The sequence below is a fragment of the Gadus morhua genome, chromosome 14 (assembly GCF_902167405.1).
Source record: "Gadus morhua chromosome 14, gadMor3.0, whole genome shotgun sequence".
NCBI classification, from domain to species: domain Eukaryota; kingdom Metazoa; phylum Chordata; class Actinopteri; order Gadiformes; family Gadidae; genus Gadus; species Gadus morhua.
Genome location: NC_044061.1, coordinates 23,562,233 through 23,579,916, shown reverse-complemented (window position 1 = coordinate 23,579,916; position 17,684 = coordinate 23,562,233). Strand labels below are relative to the sequence as shown.

The 17,684-nt window shown below is 46.9% G+C and overlaps 1 protein-coding gene across 2 annotated transcripts in view; it reads right to left on the bottom strand.

Annotated features, from left to right (window-relative positions):
* Positions 1 to 11,815: 11,815 nt before the first annotated feature.
* unc13c (unc-13 homolog C (C. elegans)) overlaps positions 11,816 to 17,684 on the bottom strand; it is a 122,062-nt gene continuing 116,193 nt past the window's right edge. For both annotated transcript variants that reach the window (XM_030377289.1, XM_030377290.1), the window contains 3 exons: positions 16,841 to 16,933; positions 15,667 to 15,826; positions 11,816 to 13,604 (listed from right to left, as the gene is read on the bottom strand). In XM_030377289.1, coding sequence (XP_030233149.1) covers positions 13,319 to 13,604; positions 15,667 to 15,826; positions 16,841 to 16,933 — 539 coding nt within the window. In that variant the 3' untranslated portion in view covers positions 11,816 to 13,318. The remainder of the gene's footprint in view (positions 13,605 to 15,666; positions 15,827 to 16,840; positions 16,934 to 17,684) is intronic.

Here is a 17,684-nt window from a genome sequence, read left to right as displayed (position 1 = left end):
GCACAAGGATTGCAAAGCTTCCCATTATTGTGTCCAGGCATGCAGCATGCACCAAGACATCCATCTGACTAATGACCACACATTGGTATGTCGCCCAGGCTAGATCCGTCACGTGAGCAATGACCAGTTCATAGACAAGCCGTTTGACACAATCCTTATGACGATTCAATCTTTGCACCACGAACACCACACATGAATTAACAATTAAAATACTAACCCTTTTTATAAGTAAGGAATAAAATAGGTTTGTTGTTCAATTCAGGGAGTGAGCCCAACAACAAATTCTCATGTGACTTAAAAGGTCTTCAAGCTCACGAGAAATACGTTAATGCTGCAGTCATGCATTGGGTTCTCACCATTGGTGGGCCTGCCATTGCTTTAGCATAACCCACTACTGATTCTCTGAGATGCTACCTTACTTGTAATCAATACAGTCCCCTGAGACGGGCATATTGAGCTGTGCGCTAGCCATTTGGCTGGGCTTCAGTGTCCTTCTGTAATCGTTGATGACACGGTTCCAAGTGTCTCTGTCGTCTGTACTTGTGTGACCCTGACTCTTTTTCTGCTCAGTCGCATCAAAGACTGTGAGAAGCAATGGTGTCATCATCTCAAGATGATTTCCCAAGGCCCTGTCCTCATCACGCCAATAGCATAGGATCGATAGCGTAGCATAGCTTAGCATGCCGCGCCTTGCCGGCCAGGATGTCCCTTTCTTATGTGCCTTAACACAAGCGACGCAGAGTGGCCCCTGTTCGAGGCCTGGTTGCGTTCACCGCTCTGGCTCCGAGGACGCAGCGTACGGTGGGTGTCCATCACGCGGGGAAGACAACGTGTGGGTAAACAAACCCGGGCGCCGCTGATAATGCATCATACACGTGTGGGAGCTCTTCCCCGCGCCCCGCGTGCGCTGTCTCCGCTCCTTAGGGAGATGGATGGCCCAGGTTCCTCTGGTAGCGGGGCCCCAGGATGAGAACAGCCCGCTGGTGTTTTCTCCCCCCAGCAGACAATAGACAATGCTAGGCCGTGAGGTCTACTGCAGGCGTTTTGTGGGATTTGTTTTTAAAATATAGATGAGTCACATTAAGAGAAGAATTTGGTCAAGATCGAAAATGTGCAAATATTGTTTGGTGTTATTGTATCAGTTCTTATTATTCTTAAAAATGAAACAGGATATCATGTCAATAGTGGCGCTTTTTGTTTGACATCAGTTGATTCTGTTTCAACGTCCATTTGATGCTTTATTTATCTTTTTAAGCTTCTGCATATGAGGTGGTCAGCAAAAGTTCTTGATAATAACTGTTGGCCTCAAGTCAAAGGTTGTGAACCACTGGCTGGACTCCTGAGAGACGTATCCCTCGCACACTGTATAGTTTATACATGTGGCCCCTTGAATACTGCAGAGTTTCTATGTGTGGCCCCTTGCATACTGTAAAGTTTATATGACTGGGGCCTTGCATACTGTAACATTTCTATGTGTGGGCTCTTGTATCCTGTGTGTTTGCTTTTGACTGCTTGACATTCTCCTACATTCTTCCAATCAACGTATCTAAACTGGCATATTGAGATAATTCAGTAATATGGTAATAAAAGATTAAAAACATAAATAAATTCATTTCAGGTTTCCCCCAAGAGGAATATGAACCGTATTTCTGGGAATATATTTAGATTATGTGAGTGCAGCACACAGGAAATCAAGGCTGGAAATGCGCAAAATACTTATTATGCATATATTAGTGCACCTAGTGATTGGTATCAGGCCTCGAAGATTCTGAGATGTTGGGCTGGAACCAAGGAGTGGAAGGGAACAGGAAACGAGGAACACAGAATGACAAGATTGTCTTGCCGAAAGGAGCAAGGAAGGGCCACACAGCAAGATGGAAGATTAGCACAATATGATTCATGATCTGTGTATTGTTTCAAGTTTGGAATTGAAATAACAGAATATATGTTATGTTTACGTCAAAATTTATCTCAGTCTTTGAAAAGTTTGCACACAAAAGTATGAAAAGTTCTGCATAGGGTTGAACAAAGCAAATTCAAATATAAATGAATATGTTGTTCTTATACATTTCCCTTCATTACTACATTCAAACCCCTAGAAAAGGCCACTTCATCTGATGCCCCGATGGCATTGATGTATCTTCAAAATCAGAATCAGAATATCTATTTATTTTACATAAATCAACAGTATAGATTATAATAATTGTGAGTATTTGTGAATACATACATAAACATTGTTTATTTTTAACAGTGCATTTGTACCTCATTCAACGCATTCTACTGACTAAGTAGAATATTCTATGCACTTGATAACTTCCCTTTGTAATCGCACTAAAAACGATAGAGAGAGGTGGGTGATAAGAGATAGATAAGTGACAAGAGATGGATTAACTGTAGTGCTAAGAGCCTTTGTGCTAAGCATGATTTATGTATAAATATTGATCGTCATTTTAGAATTGTGCAAAGGCAAGTGAGAAAAACTATTACTGATGACAGATTGACAGATGAGTATGGCTTCTTTCTAATAATTTAAAACATTGGGGAACCCACTTTATTTCATTGTCTTGTTAGCTTTATTTCTTTAGGGGTGTGTGGGGGGTATACATTAAACAGGCCTTAAAGACTCAGGATGAGGTGGTGCAGGGGTTGTAAAGTGACACGTCCTTTAGGCAAAGCACAGCGAGTTAACAAGATGGGGGACGGGGACGGTGATAACATCCCGGTCTTGGACCAGCTGCTAAGGGGGCTGCTGACAATACCCCGCAGTTGAGGCAGGAACATAGCAGGCTGTGATGGCTTTAATGTGAACCCTGAAACATAGAGCTCCTCCTGCAGTGAGCTGCATCTGTATTCACTCCGGATATTCAGAGAGAGAGAGAGAGAGAGAGAGAGAGAGAGAGAGAGAGAGAGAGAGAGAGAGAGAGAGAGAGAGAGAGAGAGAGAGAGAGAGAAAGAGGGAGAGAGAGAGGGAGAGGGAGCAAGAGAGAGAGAGAGACAGAGAGAGAGACAGAGAGAGATAGAGAGAGAGAGAGAGAGAGAGAGAGAGAGAGAGAGAGAGAGAGAGAGAGAGAGAGAGGGAGAGAGAGCAAGAGAGGGAGAGGGAGAGAGAGCAAGAGAGAAAGCGAGAGAGAGAGAGAGAGAGAGAGAGAGAGAGAGAGAGAGAGAGAGAGAGAGAGAGAGAGAGAGACACACACACAGATAGAACGGGATAGACAGAAGGAGATAGCCTGCGCGAGGGAGAGATAGGGAGAGCAAATGGGAGAGACAGGGAAGCTGTTTTATACCAAACTGTCACAGCTAACGTTTACAGATCTTATAGCCTCTGATAGCCCTACAAAGTTTCAAAATGTTGCCCGGCGGGCAGACACTCACAATCCCACACACACACACACACACACACACACACACACACACACACACACACACACACACACACACACACACACACAGACACACACACACACACACACACACACACACACACACACACACACACACACACACACACACACACACACACACACACACACACACACAAACTAACACACACAAACACACACATGCCAAAGGGCATATTAAGTGTCAAAGGTGTTAGTGGTCCAGTGATTATGATGAATTGCAGGACTGTCACTGTGGAAGCGCCCGGGCTGATTGCCTGCATAGATTATGATTTATTTCATGATGTATGTCACACGGGTGGCTATAAGAAGCAGCATAGGAATAGCAGCCCGATCATTTACATTCAATGTGGGATCACCCCCCTGAGATAGGGCCACTTAAGCTAAATGGAATTTGATTTGTCAAACACTACAAGCACACGGTCGTCGCAACCAGGCCCCTGAGAGGAAGATACACCACACAGCCACCAGTCACAGTGGGAGGTGGATGGAGAAATATCCACTGGGGGATGCAGGTTGGTACACACCAAAATAATATACCAAGAAAAATATGCTATTTTGAAGCACTCTCAAGAAGGGCTCTTCTTGCAAAGGCAACCCCCAAAAGTTTTTTTTTCTGGGGGTTGATCAGCATTGATCACCGTTTGACCCCCAGCTTGCGTTGGACCCCCAGCCGCCATGTTGGACCCCCAGCCGCCATGTTGGAGCCCCAGCCGCCATGTTGGACCCCCAGCCTGCCTTGGACCCCCAGTTGCTATACTGGACCCCCTGCTGACATGTTGGACCCCCAGACGCCATGTTGGACCCCCAGCTTGCGTTGGACCCCCAGCCGCCATGTTGGTCCCCCAGCCTGCGATGGACCCCACACCTGCACTCCCTCTCCTTCTCAAGCAGGCGGGGAAGTTAGTCCGGACGACAGCGGACTCCAGCCAAGAGGGCCAGCAGAGACCGAGAGCTTTAATTATGGCAAAGACAGATGGCAGTGCTTCAAGACTACCCCCCCCCCCCCCGCCGCCGCTCCCCCCTTCATCACCCTCGACACACAGACACACAGACACACAGACACACAGACACACGCACACACCTCCCTCCCCTCCACACTCACGCAGAGAGCTGCAGAGCTCTGAGACGCAGTGGCCCGAACACAGCCAGTCCCTGACGGCCTGGATTCAGCCGCGCCGACAGAGGTCCCCGCACACCACAGCGCTGGTCGCTGAGCGGGGGGGACCTCTTGTATCCAAAAACGGCCGCGGTATTAAATCACAGCGGCAGATGACGGGGCCGTCATCGCTCAAGGGCCCTTGACTAAGTGACTGGGCCCCGGCCCGGCTCCCCCGTGGCCCCGCTGGGCTGACCCTCTTAGTGAGACAGCTTCATTTGTGGGCCCTCTCTGAGGGCGAATGCAGAGCAGCTGATTGCTCTGAATAATGTCTGAGGGTTTTAACCCTCTTCTTTTAAAAGGGTTTTAAAAGGAGTACACTCCTGAACTTAATTGTACAATTTGTTCAAATTTTTCTTCTTACTTGCACTTTCTTCTTACTTGGAAGAATTCTCCCCTGTTGGATGGAGAAATAATCACGCGCGATCTGGAGAGATTAAGAGAGTCCTTGCTCCAGTGACAGAGGCATTTATAAAAGGCCTAACTGTGCTTAGAGTTTCCGGATTTCCTGGGACTTCCTTGGTTTGTGCCACTAGATTAAGAAGGATCGCCAAACCTTAAATGTATTTCGGTCTACTCTGTGTCCTGAGTCCCTTGGTTGCCTCTTTGCATTCAGCTGATTCATCCGTAAGAAATACAAAAGGAGGAGTGATGCATTGAGCTGCGCTTCAACATCTCAGCCGGACACAGCATCAGAAGACATCCAGACTGTCACGGCAGTCGATGAGAGATATGAGAGACAGGCTGGTTTGGACAGTGACAAGAAGATGGGAGCAAAACTATGAAGAATGACAGTCACATACTTAGAGGAGAACACCGGTCCAGTGATCAGAAGGCCAGATGCAAAAGGAAACTTTACTTCAGGAACACAGATAAACAGGAACAAACCTTTAAGCCAAAAAGGAACTGAATTACTATTCAACACGAGTGGCAAACATTACACTATCGACTGAAAGGTAAAACATTTAGCGGATGGGATTGGGTCGGGATAGTAAGAGAGAGAGCGAGAGAGCGAGACAGAGAGAGATAGAGTGCTAACTTAATTGTTTTTTTGCTAACAAATTATAGTATCCTAGTTTAATACTAGTATATAATAATATAATGATAAAACATTGACAAATAGCTCCAGTCGAGTCAATATGTGTTAATAATCCATCCAATCGAAGTAATGTTCTTCTCTGCTTTGATACTTCCGCCTTGGGACGCTGAGCGATGACCACGTGTTCAGTCTTGTGTAACTCAGCACTCAGATGGCTGCGTTCAAACAGAGCATGCAGAACACTTTGTACATGTGTTCTACAGAGGCCCTGGTGGTGGTGGGGGTGGTGGTGGTGGTGGAGGTGGTGCAGAAGCAATTAGACTGTTGTCCTGATCCCATCCTGTGCTCATGGTTGACTGCTCGGTGAAGTGCTTCATTTCATTGGCCAGCTCATCATATCCTCCATGATGAGGACTGAGCAAGCCCAGCTCTCTATGAGGTCAATGCAGGGCTGGGAGTGGGCAGGCGGAGCTCTCTATTGGTGCGTTGCCACCGCCAACAGTACCCTTCTGGGAGGGCGGGGTGTAAGCCGGATGGGGATAGCCGTGGCAGCTACGCAAACATCAGGACCTCATAGCAGCCCGAAAAAGTGTAGCCTGCTAATAGATCCAAGGAAAAAGAAGAACGCGACACAATGAACAAAGAGCAACAATGTAGGACGTCCAAAAGGAAAGGCAAACATTTGCGCGACATTTTCTTCAATAAACAAAGCTTTCACGGTTGTGACGATGTGACGATTCTTTTGACCAATCAATGGACGGCATGTGTAGCTCGAACTTGTTAGCACCCTTTCAGACGTTTCAGTACCCCAACGGAGGAGTACTCTGGGATGAGTACGGCTCAGTAGGCCCAGTCCGGAACACGCCCACTTTTGGCGGTCGAAACGAGAACTGGCCGGACCTTTGCAGACTGAACCGACCCTCAACCGCCGGTGGAAATGGGCCATATGAGGGCAATGCAGTACTGGGACTGTGCAGGCCCAGATCTCCGTAAGGACAATGGAGGATGGGAGTGTGCTGTCTCTGTCCTGCATAAGGGCCATGGGGGACTGAGCAGTCCCGAGCAGGGCCAGAGAGGGTCACACAGTTGCCGTCCTTCGCCTTGGCTTTAATGAGCGACCAGACCAGAGGATCCACTTCAATGCTGCTGAAGTCGCCTCCGCCCTCTTAACTTTACAACTGCAGGGAGCGCCTTTGTGTTTAATGGATCCCTCCTCCATCCCAGTGTGACCGTAGGAGCAGCGCTCTGTGTGTTTAATGGCAGGAGTGAGGGCAGGTTCCACCGAGACACAGAGTGGTAATTACACAGAAGCAGAGTGGAGCCGGAAAGATGGCAGCCCACCGCCAGGTCTGCCCACAGTCACGTGCACATGCATGTGCATGCACGCACACACACACACGCATACATGCACATCAAGACATGCGCACACAAACACACACACACACACCACATATACGCATGCATGCACATCAAGTCACGCACACAAACGCACTGCACACGCGTACAGAGGCACACACACGCACACAAATACACACACACACACACACACACACACACACACACACACACACACACACACATACATTCCACCCATGGTTACAAATATTCAGCAACCACAGACACAGACACACACTGTCCAGATACACACCTGTTTGCAGTCATGCACATACACATGGTCGAACACATACCACAACTTTTTTTTATTTCATATCATAAAGTTTGAACATGAACACACACAAGAGCACATAAAACCCATGCACCACAAATACAACCTTGATTCCTAGATATCTACACACACCCACACACTTACAGACACAGACACAGACACAGACACACACACACACACACACACACACACACACACACGCACACACACACACACACACACACACACACACACACACACACACCACACACACACCCACAGAAACACACACACCTCCCTAGACACAAAGTCAGGGATTTATTAATGCAAAAAAAAGGAGAACAGTGAGGTTCTGGAAGCAGGAGATCAGAGTGATATTAGATAAAGGGGAGTGTGTGTAGTGTGTGCAGGCGTGTAGTGTGTAGTGTGTGTAGTGTGTGCAGACTTTTCATGTGTAGTGTCTAGGGTGGAGTGTGTGTGTCTGGAGGCGTGTAGTGTGTGCAGGCGTGTAGTGTGTGAGTGTGTTATATGCGTGTATTATGCAGGCTTGTAGTGAGTAGTGTCTAGCTTGTGTGTATGCGTGTGAGTGCGTGCAATTAGCGTGTTCAGGCTTGCAGTTTGTATTGTGTAGTCGTGGGTACGTGTGTGCGCGTGTGTGTGCGTGCGAGTAGTGTGTGCAGTCTTGTAGTGCGTGTAGTGTGTCTGTGTGTGGCAGAGGGTTTACTGGAGTGAGCATAACCAGTAAGAAAGGCATGCTCTGCAGGGGAAGAGCCACAGGGACAGGGAGGTCTGTCCTTTTGAGAGAGAAGCAGGGGAGAATCCATAGTGGTTCACAGTAATGAAGAGTTATTAGGAAGTGTGGTGACAGATACGGTTTGGTTATGTAATGCCATCAACTCGCAGTGAGCACATGTTTAGTTTTACCCAGAGATGGATGGCTCTTTTGAGTATGGAAGCTACCCATAGCAGGGCTGTAGTTCAATTAAATTTGCAGTTTGTTTATGCAGTTGCAAAAAATATAGAACTCCCAACCCAATGGCATTGAGGTAATAACAAGGTATGCTGCATTTCCAATCAGAAATAACCAAAGTCGTTATGATTGACTGTAAATAATAACTGTCTGGCAGGAACGCAAAATGACTATCCTGGTCTTTATACGCCCAGCTTTATTAGCTATATTTATGAGCTTTATATGCTAACTGGGTACCGTTTCTCAAGGTGTACTGTGAGCCCAGGATGTGAACTAGACAGAGAATGTCAAGGATTGGGGAGCAGAGACTCACGAGAGAATCGTCCGTTCCAGTCGAGCAGGTTTATCCTCTGTGTTGACTGGAAAACCATGAAAATATACCAAGGCAATCGCAAATATACCTGCAAGAATATTGGTTTTACATCACCATGTGGATGATAAAAATGTGTCCTTGTTCAAATATTCTCAGAGCCAGTGTTAAAACCGTCAGATCTATTTTATGGCTGTCCTAGTTGTAATTATACCACAATTAACAAGCCGTCATTAAACAGACCAGACAAGACATTGTCATTAATAATTCCACTTGAAATTCAATCTTAAGTTATTTTTTACCGCTCGCAATGCGACAATTATGGCTTGCTTCTAACAATGCAAGCCATAATATGTCAGGTCTGACATCCTTTGTACCTTATGCTATATTTACAATCATTTTATGAGATACTCTAATACCATTAGGGAGGGGGGGGGGGGGCGCATGCAGTACAACTTGAGGTTACGGACACGACTCTGAGTATGTTAAATCACAACGCTGATGTCTCTGTCTCTGTTCAGGAAATGATAACGACTCGCTGCCCTTGTCATATCCTTCCAGGTCCATGTCAATATTGTTGACGCCGTGCCTCTCAACAGACAGCGTCCCTGTTTTGTATTTCCAGGTCAGCCGGACAAACCTCGGTGCAGTGAATGAATAATGTTGCCCCCTCCCTTGAGGCGTGCCCCATCAATCTTCCCGCTGCCCGGATAAATAACTTGGGAAGATGGGGCAACTTCATATGAGGGTGGCGCTCTCAAGAACAGAACGCTCTTTAGAGTTCAAATGCTGTATTTGTAAAACAGGCCTTGTCAGAAGCCTGCGCAACTCCCATGTTGAAAGATACTACTCAGACACTTGAAGAAAGAAAATTACAAAATAGAGGTGTGCTAGACAAAGAAACGGCTCAAATTGATTTGAGCCATAAATCCTAACAGATGGCACCTGGGTTTGGCGATGTTCACGGAATGAGCAAACAGGGCATTGGTAGGACATCTGCTGATGCCTTTTTGTCTTTGACATTTCTAACTGAACACTGTCTGCATCCGCTGCCAAAAAGCCCTGTGCATTGCTCAAAGCCCCAGGTCAGAAAACACTCCTCTCACCTTCATGTTTGACTACCAGCTGAACAACAGCAGCTGAACAGCTGAAGCCATGGCTGAAATGAATGGTCTGTCCACTGCTGTTTATTTTTTCTTTCGTATTTATTCTTCATTCTTTGATTGATCAATTGTTTAACAGCAGTATAGAAGCACACACAAACACTGCTTTTGTAAAGTGACATTGGGAACTTAGAAAACTGTATTAGTAAATCCTCAAAAACATAACTTTCAATTTTTTACATGCCCATGCACACAGAATCAATAAAGAACTGAAAATGGCTTTGCACCATCTCTCTCTCTATAGCGTTGTCCTTATTGGAAATGCAGTATCTATAAATACATGCATTTTGCCCCCCCCTATACCTTTGCTCAGCCACCTACACAGCACATTCCCATCCATCTTACCAATGACACTTCACAATCCTTTACGCAAGAGGTCACACTGGGAAAAAAAAGATGTCGGAATGTGGACAAAGCTGGACAAAGGGTCTACCGATACATCAGACCAGGTAGCTATTAGTCTGCTGTCTTCATTGATATTTAATACTAGTAAGTACCATACTAATACGAATACTTACATATACCACATTGCCCCGTGTCTGTCTCTGACAGATTCCCAGTTTCCCAGGTTACAAGTTCTAACGTCTTTCTCTGCTAATTACCATATGGCATTTATAATACGAGATGATGATGCCGGATGACCTCTGGAAACTCCTCAGGTAATACATCTGCTCATCGGGGACAGCGCAAATAAGAATCTGAATACACAAGGTCAAGCTTCCTGGAGGAATTAATTGTGGACGTGCACACAAACAGGCACACACAAACACACGCACACACACACACACACACACACACACACACACACACACACACACACACACACACACACACACACACACACACACACACACACACACACACACACACACATACACACACACAATGGACCCCATCAATTATGGGACCCTTCCTCTGGGGTCAATTGTACCATTAGTTTGTCTGTTGAAATGTGCTGGTGATGTTGACACAACGTTTCCTGGAGGAAGCGATTGAGGGGGTCAAAGTGCCAGAGGTCAAGAGTTGATGGATATCTGCCTCTTGGCTTCGGCTCCAGAGAAGGTGTCCGCTTGCCCCCTGCTCCTCGCTCTGTCTTCCCCAGGTCAAGTGCCCTTCCCTGGGACGCGTGGGCTGGTGCTCCCTGGGACTGCAGTATACTGGATCTCTCTATTCATTCTTAACGACTTATGGGGTAGGGGGTGCTTCATTGTGCTCAATGGCTCAAGGATTTATAGATGCATCATATATATTACGAGCTCTAACGATAACAATTCATACAAAACTATGAATATGAATGCCTTCCACGCATGGCCCAGGGCCCACTATTGGGGAACACAGCGTGTGTGCATGCTTGGTTCAACACACAAGAAACAGGATTACAGTCAATCGTTTTTATCTACTACTTTTTCTGTGTTTTTCTTTCTGCTGGCACCAGAGAAGTCAGTAAAAAAGTAAACTATATCAATTATTTTCCACCACTAACACAGTGTATGGACGAGCCAGCATCTATTGGCTGAAAGCACTGACATCCCTCCAAGGTCGCTTGCTAGAGAGATGCATTGATCACAAACTACGGATCAGGAACAGAAGTAGGTCACTACTTTGAACTCTGCATGCTTATTTTCCTTTGAATTCCCCAACGGAATTTAACTCACAAGTTTTTGTTCCTCGAGCCCGGCTTACTCTTTATTCTATTATCTTTGCTCTGGAGCAGGGCAACATGATGGTGTTAAAGTAAAGGACAATTGACGTTGACAAATAGGCTTTACCTTGGTGGGCCTGATGGCGGCCTGAATACATGGTGTCCTATGGCTCCAACAGGGGCCTGACCGGAATAGCCTGTCTGTAGACCCTATTAATAATAGGGTCTACACACCATAATAGGGACACACACCAGATCTGGTGTGTGTCCCAACATACCCTCTATGACGTTATCTCTTGCAATGGAAGCAAAGAGCAGGAGAAAGGTTGAACTTCAAATGGTTTCTCTCACAGGATCTCAACCGGTGTCTTTTTACTTTTACGTACAGGATGGTGGCTAGTTTGATTAAATATTCATGAAGGTGAGAAATATCTGTCGGGATACGTGTGTAGTTTGAGTCATCGTTTGCAACATGAAAGAAACCGAGACTTTTCGTACAATATCTCACTAAATATATTTACATGACATACAATTCGCCATCAGTGCAGTACATAGGAATGTTGCATATTTACCAAATGTTAGACTCTTTCCTTTATGAAGAAAAATAAAATCAGATGACAGAAGCTGATGTAACTAATTTCCAAAGTAACATGTGCAACTTTCATATTGGTTAACAGCTTCACGATAAAATCAAAAAATAAATTCCACCCTATCCACAATCAGATATGTAGCATTGAAAAACGAAATAGATCACATGTACATATATATCTTTCATATAGGTAATGGGTTGCGTTTGTACAAACATTTTATGTGACTTTGGCAGTTTCTTAGGAACAAAGTAGAATCATAAAATATGGAATATCAAACTATCAAACTGTTGTTGCAATGATAAAGATGGTTTCCCTTCCCAAGCGCATGTTCACAGTGGTCATTCAGAAAGGCTGGAAGCAGATTCGCCAAACAGGAATGGGAAAATAATAACGAACAAGAGGAAGGAAAAAACGAAGAAAATAAAAGAATTCCATCCTTTCTGCTAAGACTGTTAGCACTTGGAGGCTGTTATTGTTGTCATGGTTATAAAATTACAAACACCTATGAAGTTTTACATAGCAGTCATCGCCGTTGTTTAAAAAAATGATCTTTTTTTTTCTCTCCCCAGATGTACTTAAAATACAAAGAGTTTGGAGGAGGCCAGAGTGTAGTACCCTGCCCAGTTGGGGGTCACGGTGGGGTCACGCCAGGAGACACACGGTTGAGAACGGGACATGCACAACAGTGCTCCATGGAGGACACATGAAGCAGAGAACCGGGGAGGGGGGTACAAATGAAAGGACTCGTCAACGATTAAAACGCCACACGCCCAGAGAATGACTTAACACCGCACCAAATAATCGAGCAAATTTTCAAACATACTAAGTTCACCATCATTACTATACGTTTGTTTTGTTTATGTTGATGTTTTTTTGTCTTTTTTTTAACTGGTTTGGCACTTGGAACAAATCTCTGTTCAAAAAGACTAAATGTTGTACAAAAGGGTATTTTTATCTTCGTCTCGTTAACATAACTCGTAGAATATATTACTTAATAGGAAGCATACGTTAAGTAAACACTTGTACATACTTGTAGTTTAAAATGAACATTCCAACAGATGTTTTACGCACATGCACAAAAACAAACAAACACGTTTCTCTCAGCCTCTCCTCCTCCTCTCTCTCTCTCTCTCCCTCTCCTTCTCTCTCTGTCTCTCTCCCTCTCTCTGTTTCTGTCTCGATTGGGGCGTCCTCAAGCACTGATTGGACAATGGATGTCTCCTAATGTCTCCGGAACGTCTGGATAGGCCGGCTTCAGAGGTAGGGCTCGCAGGGCCTCTCTTCTCCCTCTCTCTGTCTCTATGTCTCTCTGTCTCTAGCACGGGGTTAAGACAACACAACGCTTTTGACACTGCATCTCGCAAACCCAATCCCCCCCCCCCACCCCACCCCCCTCCTCCTATTACGACACTTCCTCCACTGAGCGGACGTCCGTCTTGAGCCGCACAAACTCCTTGGCCACCTCGTCGTTGGTCCTTTGCGACAGTATCCTCATGATGGTGAGGCCCGTGTCGTCCATGGAGATGCTCTTGATCAGGGGGTAGCTGGCCGAGCAGGTGGCCTTGTCGGCCAGCTCCCGCAGCTGGATGACCGTCATGCCCACCACGCGGTCCTCGCGCGCAAAGCAGTAGTCCTTCACCGACACGTGGAGCTCGTAGGCCTCGGGGCCGTGCTCGTTGCTCAGGATGCTGCGGCGGCGAGGAAGGTGGTGAGGAGGAGGAGGAGGAGGAGGAGGTGGGGGAGGAAGAGGGGATGAGGAGGAGGAGGGGGAGGAGGAGGAGGAAGAGGAGGTGAGGAGGAGGAGGAGGTAAGGATAGGAGGTGAGGAGGAGGGGGTGATGGTAGGAGGTCAGGAGGAGGAGGTAATGATAGGAGGTGAGGAGGAGGAGGAGGAGGTAAGGATAGGAGGTGAGGAGGAGGGGGTGATGGTAGGAGGTCAGGAGGAGGAGGTGGAGGAGGAGGTAATGATAGGAGGTGAGGAGGAGGAGGAGGAGGAGGTAAGGATAGGAGGTGAGGAGGAGGAGTGGATGGTAGGAGGTGAGGAGGTAGTGGAGGAGGCACAAGGTTTAGAAAAGGAGGTTGAGGTGGAGGTATGAGGTCAGAAGGAGATGGTGGAGGAGGTAAAAGGAGGTTGAGGTGGAGGTATGAGGTCAGAAGGAGAAGGTGGAGGAGGTAAAAGGTTCGGAGTAGGAGTTGGAGGTTCGAGGTTAGGAAGAGGAGGTGGAGGTGGTACAAGGTGAGAAGGAGGAGAAGACAGGAAATTAGAGGCAGAAAGTGATGCAAGACATGAAGCTACTGCAGTGTCAGCCTGAAACTCTGCGCAAGACTACCACAAGGTTACAAGTGATCTTTTCCCTGCAGATCTTAGCATTCTCTAATGCAATGGGGAACTGGAGGCTGTGTTGTTTTTCTACATCACTGCAATAAGGAACACTCTAATGAGGCGTTCACTTCCACCGTGCTGCTCTATATTCCAAACCGTACCTATCTGCATTTCCCAGCATAAACCCGGCGGTGCGCGTAAAAAAAAGGGTCTCACTTAAGAGGCTTGAGTGTTGCCTCGACTCTGACACCTTGCTTTGTTCACGGCGGCAACGTAGTATTTACCAGCGAGGGGTTAGGGGAGGGGTGGACGTTTTGGCAGGGAACGAACGTCTCATTGTGGGCGTGACCGCGGCGAGACCACTCAATCGGGGTTAAGGAAGTAAAATAATTGTTTTTTATTCGCGGGGAGCGGTGATTGTTAGCCAAGCCTTTTCCCGCGGCTGTTTTCACATTATGCTCAGCGAGTTAATGGCTCCTTAAAATTCAAACAACAAAGCCCGGGCCGTGAATCCATACAGCGTGCAGTGTTGAGCCCCGCATTGATTACAGTTGAGTAACAGCATAGTCCAACACCGCTCCACCTCAGCGATTAGTCTGGGCGCGACGGAGAACAGAATTACAGTGTCACCGGGGAGTCTGCGTCCATACATTACCGGGCCGGTCGCCTGCGCGCCCAGCGGCGTCTCATCGACACGCCGTGGTGTAGCAGCGTCACTACTCGCGGGCCACACTAATGCGCCCACTAGCACTCACTAAAGGCTACGTTATGGTACCACGTCAAAGCCACGCCACGACCACGCAGATGGTCCGACGCAGGCGTGAGCCGGTGTTTGGTTCTGCGTCTGAGTTTTACTTAGCCGACCAATCACAGCCCTTGCTGCCGCGTTGCCTCAACACACTCTTTTTGGAAGCGCACGTCAGGCTTTGTCGATGGATGCAAGGAGGACATAATGGGCCGTAAACCCGCTTGCGTTGCGTCAACGTCCAGCCATAACTAAGCCTTGAGCACCCAATGACGGCGACGGAGGCCTCCGTGAAGAGGATGAGGGAGTTTATTGGTTTGATTACGACGCTGCGTTGGTGCTGAGGTGTTTGTTTAACTACGGATCTGAATTTCAGGCTACTTGGGCCGAATTCCAATTAACGTTTTTGTTGATAGCGTGGTGGCTAGGGTGCTCGTCTCACAGCCAATAGACCACGAGGGTTCAATACCCGTTCACGCAGTCCACCTCGACCGATCGCCCTCCCGCTCGAGCGATCTGTGTCTGACGTCGTTGTGTGTCGCGTCGGATGAAGAGCGAAAGCTGAACGACGATCGCGTGATTCGAACGGGGTAAGACCGTGACGACAGGTTCCGACTCAGTACTGCTGGAAGACGACCGCATTCATCGAACGGGGGAAGTAGACAATCTTTTTTTTTACTCACTATTGGAATGTTTCGTTGTACTTTGGCGACCAGTTGTTGTTCTTGGTCTTGGTGCTGAACTTGCGCTTCTTGTCGGCGAGGTGCGGGCCCACGGCGTTGACCTCCACGAAGGGCCGGAACATGGCGTTGGTCTGCCAGCTGAGGTTGTTCACGCCCACCACTGGAGGGAGCGCAGCGGGGTCAGACGTTAAGGAACAGTAGAGGAGGATGAATCACTTTCTGCCACTCATTTAAAGTTCCTCTTCATGGCCGAAGAGCCGCGAGGAATGTTGGGCACATTGTTGATGCGGTAGGTTTTATAAATAAAGTGGACACCAGACGCTTGGTGTTCTTCAGCAACAATAAGGAAAAGTAATTAGGCCCACACTGACACTGTGCAGCTCTGGAAGCCAACCTCACTTCCCTTTTTTTCTCATTCAAAAGTTAACATAATGATGCAGCAAGGCTGACTGCAAACTTGGCTCCTTATGTCTGGGACCAATGGACACACTTTATACTCAGGGATAAAGGAGAACAGAGTTCACAGAAGGCTTTGAGAATCAAGCGTATTCACTTGAAATCAGCTTCAATGCTCAATCGTTGGTTTGCTCCTCTATACATTGTTAGTATGAGTTGTGAGCTAACAATGTAAGAATAATGCCTGTTTAAATGACCCATATTGGCATTTCAATGTATGCTGCAATGTTTTGTCACGCCATGTGTTTACTAAAATACTGTACAATTCTGGTACAGATGCCCAAAGCAGCGATATGCATGTTTTCAATGAATACCTAATAAATAAAATATATAAAATGTGGGGCTTTTCCATATTCATAGCCGTTTAAACAGCATATAAATTCCTGTTTTTTATATTGCTTGCACAATTGTAGTAATGACGCCTTCTGTTCATAATGTTAATTCCTTAATTAGCCTGTGCTCATCACACCCTGTGGAGTACATCAACAAAGGAGAACGGTTAGAGCAACAACAACTGCGCCCACGACTGCAGCAGCGAGACAAAAATCGTTATTGCCTCTCTTGGTCAGGGGTTCGGCCATGTTGGTTCAAATGTGACTCGACCTCTGAGTCTTAGGATCTCAAACGGATTCACATTTCAACCAAAATGGCCGAACACTCCCAGCAGCTTGGGAGGTAGAGAAATGGGTCGGAGGGGGGGGGGGGGGGAGAAGCTCACCCTTCACGCTGACTTTGTGCTCCCCCGTGCCGGGGTGAGAGACGAGATCCACTTGCATCGACACCTCCCCCACCGATCCGCTGGAGGACTGACCTGGACACACACACCCCCACAGAACCATGGACCAGGGAGAGACACCGAGGAGGCCAGAGCAAACAGAGAAGAGAGAGGGGGAGGGAGAGAGAGAGAGAGAGAGAGAGAGAGAGAGAGAGAGAGAGAGAGAGAGAGAGGAAAAAGGGAGAGAAAGAGAGTGTGAGAAGGAGAGAGAGAGAGAGTGAAAGTGAGAGAAAAAAGGGAGAGAGAGAGAGAGAGAAAAAGCGAAAGAGAGAAATAGAGAGGGAGGGAGAGAGACAGAGAAAGAGAGAAAGGGAATGAAAGAGGGATTGAAAGCGTTAGAGTGAGACACAAACACGCAGGAGATTTAAGCTAAATGTCAAATCGCAGGGGAATCATCCCTTCTGAAGAGAGACATTTCATTTGGAGGTCGTTGTAGCATTTTGCTACTCTCATTAAGGGCGCCATGTCCCATGGGCTGTACACCAGAGAACACAATAAAACAAATAGAGAGAGGAGAGGCCTCTGTACTGCAGCAGGCAGGTAGGGATCAATCGGGTAGAACCAACGCACCCAGTCACGGCATCACACAGACCTTGCTAAGTCTTCAGGCTGAACAACCGCAGAAAACCACAGATATAATACATGAATATTTTTGGGGAAGATAGAACAATACATTAAACGACGCGACTGGTTTGTCAAGTTCAACGGGCCAAAGCCATCGGCCGTGGGCCATGAAAATGCAACAATGCAACAGAGATAAATACCGGGACATTGTGGCAGATGCTGA